The sequence below is a fragment of the Nyctereutes procyonoides genome, unplaced genomic scaffold (assembly GCF_905146905.1).
Source record: "Nyctereutes procyonoides isolate TBG_1078 unplaced genomic scaffold, NYPRO_anot_genome, whole genome shotgun sequence".
NCBI lineage: Eukaryota > Metazoa > Chordata > Mammalia > Carnivora > Canidae > Nyctereutes > Nyctereutes procyonoides.
Genome location: NW_026575159.1, coordinates 32,237,529 through 32,245,681, shown reverse-complemented (window position 1 = coordinate 32,245,681; position 8,153 = coordinate 32,237,529). Strand labels below are relative to the sequence as shown.

Here is an 8,153-nt window from a genome sequence, read left to right as displayed (position 1 = left end):
GAGGCCCTGGGCATTTCCAGGTCGCACACAGGCGGGGAAGGCCATGTCCGTGTCGACGAGAGCAGGACTAATTATGATTTATTAAGGTCTCAGATGGAGCTGGAGGGAACACCCTGGAAATGACCAGGAAAGGCAGGGGAGCGGCCCAGGGCGAGGAGCGCGTTGGGGTGCGGGCTCCAGGACTAGCTTCTGGCCCCAGAGAGTCCGCGTGCAGTCCGCGGCGTGGGCCTTGGCGCGGGGGCCGCGGTGCAGATCTGGGAGCGTCGGCACCAGCGCTGATTTCCTGCCTTTGACCCTTATGTAAGAAGTTAACGTGGGGTGACGCCGAGTGGAGGGAATAGAGGAACTCGGTGCTATTTTTGAAACTTCTTTGTAAGTGTGAACTGATTTCAGAATGAAGAGCTGAAATGTTTTCAAAGCAGCATGGAGTAGGCTCAGTGGGAGATAAGTGAGTGTGGGGAGCTGCCCCCCTTTGTCTGCCGCCCCCGCCAGCCCCGCCGCAGGTGTTGGGGTGACCCAGGGGCGCAGGGGGCCTGTGGGGTCCTAGGGTAGCAGGTCAGAGAAGGATGAACTCTGCCCCAGACTGTATTTGGTCTTTGGGTCGGGGGCTGGGGTGTCCTGAAGAAAATATTTCCGATGGATCAAAACTCAAATTGGAGGATTTAGGCAGCCTGGGTGGCTCAGCGGTTGAGCGCCTGCCGTGGGCCCGGGGCATGATCCCGGGGTCCCGGGACTGAGTCCCCACAGGGAGCCTACTTCTCCCTCTGCCTGTGTCTCTGCCCCTCTCTGTGCCTCTCATGAATAAATAAATAAAATCTTAAAAAAAAAAAAAAGGAAATGGAGGACTTAGCAATTTTAAGAAAAATATAAGAAAATCTCTTCATATGTTGACAGAAAATATGTTTAGGTAACCCACTAGGACATTTAAGAATATTAACAATGAAAAGAAGTTTGCCCGTTACCATGTTACCACGATACAGCAATCAAAAAGAAAAGACACACGCTCAAGTACCTCAGCGCCTCGTACTGCTCACCAACACGGGCGGACTATGAAGCCCAAGGAGAGGAGTGGCGGTGCGACCCGGGCCGGTGGCTCCGGCTGCTGCCTAGAGCGGCCGCGGGCGGACAGGAGCCACGGCACCCCCTTGGCCTGTGGCCTGCGTATTCCGGAGGCCCTGGTCACCACATAGCGAATTCGCCGGGCAGGCCAGCATACGTGGGCCCTAGCCCGGGTCACCCGGGTGCCAGCATGCTGAGGTCAGGAGGCGGGGGACTGGCCTACCAGCCATGGTTCTTCAAACCCCTGCGCCCACCAAGCCCCCTGCCCCCCCTACATACCCTCACCCTCCAGGAGCCCTCCCCCATGCATGGCACAGTTGGGGTGTGTAGAGTCAGGATGCATGGGTTGCACCGCATGAGGGGGTGGGGGCGGGGCGAGTTGGGAGATGCTGGGAGGAGGGGTGGTGGGAAGAGGCTTCGGATTTCCAGACCTCAGAGGCCCTGCTCTGCCCCGGGGCCCTGTCCCTGTGGGCCCCACCTCCCTTCCCCAGGCCCTGTGCTTCCTCCAGCATGCCCAGCCTGGGGAATGGCCACTCCCTTGTGTGGGGGTGAGGCTGGATCTGCCAGTCCTTTCCGCTCCGCTCCTTGGGTAGTGAGAGGACTCAAGGGAGAACTCACTGGGTCTGCTCCGTGGAGGTGGAAGTCACATGTGAGCCAGTCAACTAACTGATGGGCCAGGGCACCACTTCTGGCTCTTTGTCTTTGCCACAGACTGGCATGAGGCTCCCCGTGCCTCAGTTTCCCTGCTTGTGAAGGGAAGACCCTACCCTGAGAGTCCCCACACTCAGGGGGTTGCTGCACCAGGCAGGGGAAGGAGGGGGCTTTTCTTCCTGAAGATGTGACCGGGGGCAACTAGGCAGGAAATGAAGCTTTGGGCTCCATGCCAGGGGGAGGAGCGGGGTCCTGTGGGCTGGAATCCTGGGGTCGCCTGGGGCGCAGGGGCTCAGAGGGGAAGAATGCATGAAAGAGGAACTGGCCCAGACCCTGTCTTCCACTGCTGCGGGCCTCTGCTGAAGCCCCCCCAGCACATCAGCCACCTACAGAGGGTGCAGGGCTGGCTCCCGGGAGGGACTTGGGGAGCAGGGAGTGTGCACTGGGGGATATGCTTCATGGGGACGAGGGGGAGCTACCACCCTACTGTGCCTCGCCAGAGGGGGGGACTCCAGAACTGACCACTGCTCCTAGCCCCTGGAGCCATGGGCACCCCCCCTGGCTGAGGGAAAACCAAGAGGTAGGGAAGTCCCCCTCCCAGGCAGGCCCCAGGCGCCATCCACCCTCCCCTCCCTCGTGGGGCAGAACTGTAAGCCAAGAACAGGACGATGTGGAAAGTGTTTATTCTCTCCGGCCCGGCTGGCACAGTGTTGGCTGGCCCTGGGCAAGGCTGCGGGCTTTGCTGTCCTAGAGGTCACGTCTGGTCAGGGCCAGGGCGCGACAGGCTCTGCATCTTGGGTCAGTGGTTAACTGATGGTGTCTGCAAAGGGGGACAGGCCTGTTGGCCTAGCAGGGCACTGGGTGCCAGGGAGGTTGGGCAGGAGCAGCTGAAGGTCTACAGGGTCTGCAGTGTCCGCGTGTGTGCGTGCGAGTGCGTGCGTGTGCGGGGCAGCGAGCTTGCTTCGTGTGCATGCTGCGTGGAAGTCTGCCCTCTGTGCTGGGGTCAGGGCTGCTCACAGCAGGGCCCAGAGGGAGGCGGGCGCTAGGCCGAGCAGCAGCCCCCCGCCGGGGCCCAGGGCCTGCGCCCCCCTATTACAGAGGTCCTTTTCACAGCACGTCAAACTCTGCAGTTCAGACTTGGGTAGGCTGGGGTCCAGCTGGTCCAGCTGGTCCAGGCTACTCATCAGGAAAATCCACTGCAGGGTCTCCTTAGCTTCCTCGCAGGAGGGAGCGCACCCCTTGTACTTTGACCTCACCTGCATTCCTGTGGGCAAGAAGGAGCCCCGGCGTGAGAGGTGCCCTCCCACCCTCCTGGAGTCATCCTGGGTCACCCACTCCCTGGGGCGCATGGCCCCCCATTCCTCCGTGCAGTCCCATCGGCTCCCCAGGAAGGCCAGCCCCTCTCCGCGCAGATGGGGACACTGAGGCAGGCGGGACCCCGGCCCCTGCCAAACCCACACTCCTCTGATTGGCTGGGGGAGCCTCAAGCACAGCTCCCCGAGCCGCCCCCGGGCTCTGGGTGCTGGGGACTCACCACTGCTCGAGGTCGTGGTTATGTTACTATCGAAGCAGATGCCAGGCCTCAGGCACTGGGCGGGCGGGCACAGGCTGGCGCTGGGCGCCCCGGGGCAGGTGTAGCACAGCAGGCTCCGCACTGGGCCGCCAGGAGGGCTGCAGTTAGAGGAGGCCGGAGCCCCGGCCGCCGCCCCCCCCAGCTCCGGCCCGCCCCACCGCAGGCAGGGGACCCTGTCACCCCCCCTAAACCCCCCCCCCCACAGGCCCCGGCTCACCTCGCTCCCGGCACAGCAGGATGGCCAGCCACAGGACAGGCGCGGCTCTCATGGCTCCTGGGGATGGTGGCCCTGCGGGTTGCTCCAGCCTCAGTCTCCGGCCTGCCCTCCCCAGCCCCTGCCCTCTGAGGCCGACCCCTTCGGCGCCTCCCCGGCCTGGTCCCCCCTCACTCACCCACAAGCGTCAGGTTTCCCTCAGTGAGGTGACATCTGGAGCCACTAATCCCAGTGGCCACCAGATTCTCCCCCTGCATCCTGTGACCATGGGGGGGGGGGGGAGCTGGGGCCGGGCTCTTCTGGCTCCACCCTTTTCCGGGAGTTCTGGCTGTCAGACCCTCAGCGGGATCCTGAATCCCAGGCCAGGAGGGGGGTGTCACCTCACCATCCAGCAGTGGCTTTGGGGAAATGTCAGGAGGAAGCTGGGCGCCCCCAGGTCCTGGCTCCTCCCGTGGAGGTCTCTCTGAGGCTGTGGGGCCTTCCCCAGATGTAGAGCTGAGCCCCCTCAATCTGCCTCCTCCCCTCCTGGCCCTCAGCGCAGTCCCATAAGCCTGTCCTATCCTCCATGCCTTCTCTCCAAAAAGTACCCTCTAACAAGCCCAAAAAACAGAAAAAAATTTTTTTTGAATGTCAAATTCATTGTTTTTCTGCTGCACTTGACATAAGGAGTCATGAGTAGCGAGCAGTAGACTTCTATGCCATCTTCACCTTGTACACCTTCTCAGGCTGAATTTATAGCTTTTATAATCTTAGACATCCGATAGACGTAACGGTGGCTTATTTGACTAGCAAACTCAAATATACTAAAGATGTGTGCTCTGGTTATACCTAATGCTGATAACTCAGGATACACAGTTGATTTTAGTAAATCAACAGTTTTTAAAAAAGATTTTATTCATTTATTCGTGAGACACACACAGAGAGAGAGAGAGGCAGAGACACAGGAAGTGGGAGAAGCAGGTGCCTCACAGGAAGCCTGATGCGGGACTCCATCCCAGGACCCCTGGATCACCGCCTGGGCTGAAGGCAGACTCTCATGCGCTGTGCCACTCATGTCCTAAACCAACAATATTAAACTAGGCTTATTTACCAAAGATTTACCCAAGTCAAATAAACTGGAACAGCATTTGGTTAATTTCTATATTTGTAGGAGTGTTTGGGATATTTTACGTGAGCACTGATTTATGGGTAAGCAAATCAGAACAGTCTTCTCTATGGGATTTTATAAGTTGATTTGATAATATTAGCCAGAGGTAGGAGAATGTCCTATATACATAGCTTGGTGCATACACGAACTCCAGAAGGGTCCAAGTAGATACCGTATAGTTTTATTCCAAAATCCTAGCCGGAGGCAGGCAGAAACATGGTAATACAAAATTCCCTGGTTTATAGAAACCAGTTGGTTCTCACCTTTGCCCCACTTTCTATTTTTATCTGAATTTTTCCTGCAGATAAGGCCATGTGACATCACCTGCTGTGCAGGTGGGTGAATGCTTCCCCTCACTGTTTATGGGGGAGACCACAGGCTCTTCTCTTGCCCTGGTGTGTAGCCTCATGGGGGCTGTGCACCAAGGTCCGGTTGGGGTGCCGGGGTGCGGCCCGCAGCCATCTGGGGGGAAGCTCACCTGAGTGGACAAAACAGTGTTTCCAGTGACCCTCTCGGCTTCAGGGGTGGCTGCCAGGGTCCCCGTGTCCCTGGGATGCCGGCCACCACCAGAAGCACGAGAGGCAGGGCCTGAGCGCCCCCGCAGGTTCCACCTGGAGCACAGTTGTGCTGACGTTGGTTTTGGATTCAGAGGGATTAAGTCTGGGCTCCCCCCTCCTCACTCCCTCCTGAGCCCCGGGAACTTCGGGCCCAGGTATGGCGGAGCCTCGGGGACCCCTGCACCGGCCCACCCGCAGGTGAGCTCCACAAGATGGGACCCCCGGAGCGTGCCAGTGTGTACACTCGCGGGGGAGTGGAGGCAGAGGCCCCAGAGGGTGGCCCAGTCCTGCGGGCTCCGGAGGGTGTCCGTGCCCGCAAGTGGCTTCTCCACCCCCCAACCCCTGCACCTGCTAGGTGGGAGGCCAGCTGCTGGGGGCGGAGGGGAGGAGCTGGGCAGGAGAAAGAGGCCTGGGATTAGGGGAGAGCCAACCGCCCCTCCCTCGCCCCTCCAAGAGAACCCCTGTGTGCAGGGTGGGTTGGGGGGGTGAGGGACGGCGCTGCCCAGGAGGGTGGGGGGTGGGGGGTGGTTTCGCTGTCCTGGGACTTCTAGAATTAAAATGGGCAAGGAGGGAGAGGGAGGGTATCCTTCAAGCTCAGTAGTGACAATATAAAGGAATTTGAAAAAAAGAAAAGAGTAACAGAAACTAGAAAAATCTGCCTCTCGTAGCCCCAGTAATTACAATCCAGGGATGTTACCTTGGGCGGGTCACCTCTGCACACCCCATTCGTGCACTTCCTGTTTATTTAGTGCCTGTTCCTAACATGCTGTGCCAGTTACTGGCAGTGCATCAGCAAAAAAAGAATTATTTTATTTATTTATTTATTTGAGAGAGAGAGAGACAGAGATACAGGCAGCAGGAGAAGCAGGCTCCATGCAGGGAGTCTAACCCGGGATTCGATCCCAAGACCCTGGGATCATGCCCCAGGCCAAGGCAGGTGCTAAGCTGCTGAGCCACCCGGGGGTCCTGAAAAAAGAAATGTCTTTGCCTTAGTGAAACTTGTATTATGATGCACAGTAAGAAGTGACTTGAGGCGTTAGGGGAGCTGGACAGGAAGGGCATCCTGGGGCGGGGACTTTAGTCTGGAGCAATTTTAATTTGGCAGGTTCAAGCTGGAAAAGGCGAGATTTTTTTTTTAATTTTTATTTATTTATGATAGTCACACACACAGAGAGAGAGGCAGAGACACAGGCAGAGGGAGAAGCAGGCTCCATGCACCGGGAGCCCGACGTGGGATTCGATCCCGGTTCTCCGGGATCACGCCCCGGGCCAAAGGCAGGCCCTAAACTGCTGCGCCACCCAGGGATCCCGGAAAAGGCGAGATTTAAGCAAAGACAGAAAAAGGAGAGAGAGCAGTTAGTGGGCCGGCGCCTGGAGTGCTCCTGGAACAGCCCGGGGAGGCGGCGAGGAGGGGCGCAGGCCCGGGTCTGGGGGAGGTAGCCCTGAGCCGAGCAGAGGTCTGCTCTGGGGGCAGAACCCATGGGATTTCTTTGTGAACAACTGAGAAACTTTGTGAAGGAGGAACAGGACTTCACTGGGGAAGTTCTCAGTTGTACAAACAATGGACTATTTTGCACCGGATAAATTATGTGAGAGGTGGTTCCCACTGAGGGGATGAAGTCTCTGCCCTACTCTGTGGGGAGAGTCCTTAGTGCACACACCCGCGTGTCTGTGATGGTGAGACTTTGCAGGCCTGTTTTCCTTGGGGGCTTAGTATTTTTTTCTTTTTCTTTCTTTCCTTTTTTTTTTTTAAGATTTTATTTATTCCTGAGAGACACAGAGAGAGAGGCAGAGGGAGAAGCAGGCTCCCTGTGGGGAGCCCGAGGCGGGACTCCATCCTAGGACCCTGGGGTCACGCCCTGGGCTGAAGGCAGGTGCTCAGCCACTGAGCCACCCAGGGATCCCCCCTTTTTCTTTTTTTTAAGATTTTTATTTATATATGTAATCTCCACGCACAGCGTGAGACTTGAACTCACAACCCTGAGATCAAGAATCTTGAGCTGCACCGACTGAGCCCCAGTGTGTGTGGGGCAGTGCCTATGAGGGTTAGCTTTTTGAGTCCTCCTGATTGCTTCAGGGTTTGGGGTCTTTCACTCCCCCCAGGGTGACTGAGCCCCCTGCCCCGAGGAGCCCAGGTGCCCTTAGGTGGGGGAGGGAACTTCCTCTCCAGCTTCCAACTGTAACCGGCCCTAGGGACAGGTGAAGCTCCCTAGGGACAGGTGAAGCTCCGGCTGGAGTGGATGGGAGGGCTACAGGCCTGCAAAGCCAGGGCCAGGAAATCTTACCTCACCTGGAGACGCTGGGAGCCTGCGACACAAAATGAACAAACCTTTTAGAATCTCTAAAAGTAGGAAAGAGTTTTATTCGAGCCCAAGTTGGGACAACTGCCCTGTAACGTGCTGTTCACAGGGAAGAAAGTGTGATGGTGGGAGACAAAGGCAAGAGAACAATTATTAAATTGTTAAAAAGTATAAAACTCCCTCCAGCCCACTGATGTCCTAGAAAGAGAGTGACCTTCCCCTAGGTTCTCAGTTGCCTCCGTGTTAACACTGCGCGATGGCAACAGGCAATTCCAGCCCGACCCCAGGACCCTGGGGGTCTACTTGAACATACAAAAATTTGTTTAAAAATTTCCTCTAGTCACGCCTGGGGGCTCAGCAGTAGAGCATCTACCTTCCGCCCAGGGTGTGATCTGGGGTCCTGGGATGGAGTCTCATGTTGGGCTCCCGGCAGGGAGCCTGCTTCTCCCTCTGCCTGTGTCTCTGTCTCTCAGGAATAAATAAAAAAAACTTTTAAAAAAATGAATAAAATATTTTAAAAAAAGAAACTTCCTTTATCTCTAAACCCCAAGATACGTGTTGGTGATCATCCCCCAGCACACGGCCCACAGATACACACCCCAAGGGTCTCCTGACTCAGGCTAACAAAGAGCTTCTCCCAACAACAGGCAGC

The 8,153-nt window shown here is 57.1% G+C and overlaps 1 protein-coding gene across 1 annotated transcript; it reads right to left on the bottom strand.

Moving 5' to 3' along the window:
* Positions 1-2,376: 2,376 nt before the first annotated feature.
* LOC129502567 (lymphocyte antigen 6H-like) lies at positions 2,377-3,785 on the bottom strand. The gene is made up of 4 exons (XM_055314276.1): positions 3,676-3,785; positions 3,501-3,572; positions 3,245-3,364; positions 2,377-2,974 (listed from the first exon to the last, which is right to left on the bottom strand). Exons 1-4 carry the CDS (start codon positions 3,752-3,754, stop codon positions 2,724-2,726), a joined length of 522 nt encoding a protein of 173 aa, XP_055170251.1. The 5' UTR covers positions 3,755-3,785; the 3' UTR covers positions 2,377-2,723.
* Between the last annotated feature and the right edge of the window lie 4,368 nt (positions 3,786-8,153).

Excerpts from the sequence above, each read along its gene's own strand:
- LOC129502567 (XM_055314276.1), bottom strand. The coding sequence starts at position 3,754 with ATGCAGGGGGAGAATCTGGTGGCCACTGGGATTAGTGGCTCCAGATGT. Across the intron at positions 3,573-3,675 it reads GGGAAACCTGACGCTTGTGG|GGCCACCATCCCCAGGAGCC; the intron begins GTGAGTGAGGGG and ends AGCAACCCGCAG. Across the intron at positions 2,975-3,244 it reads AACCACGACCTCGAGCAGTG|GAATGCAGGTGAGGTCAAAG; the intron begins GTGAGTCCCCAG and ends TCTTGCCCACAG.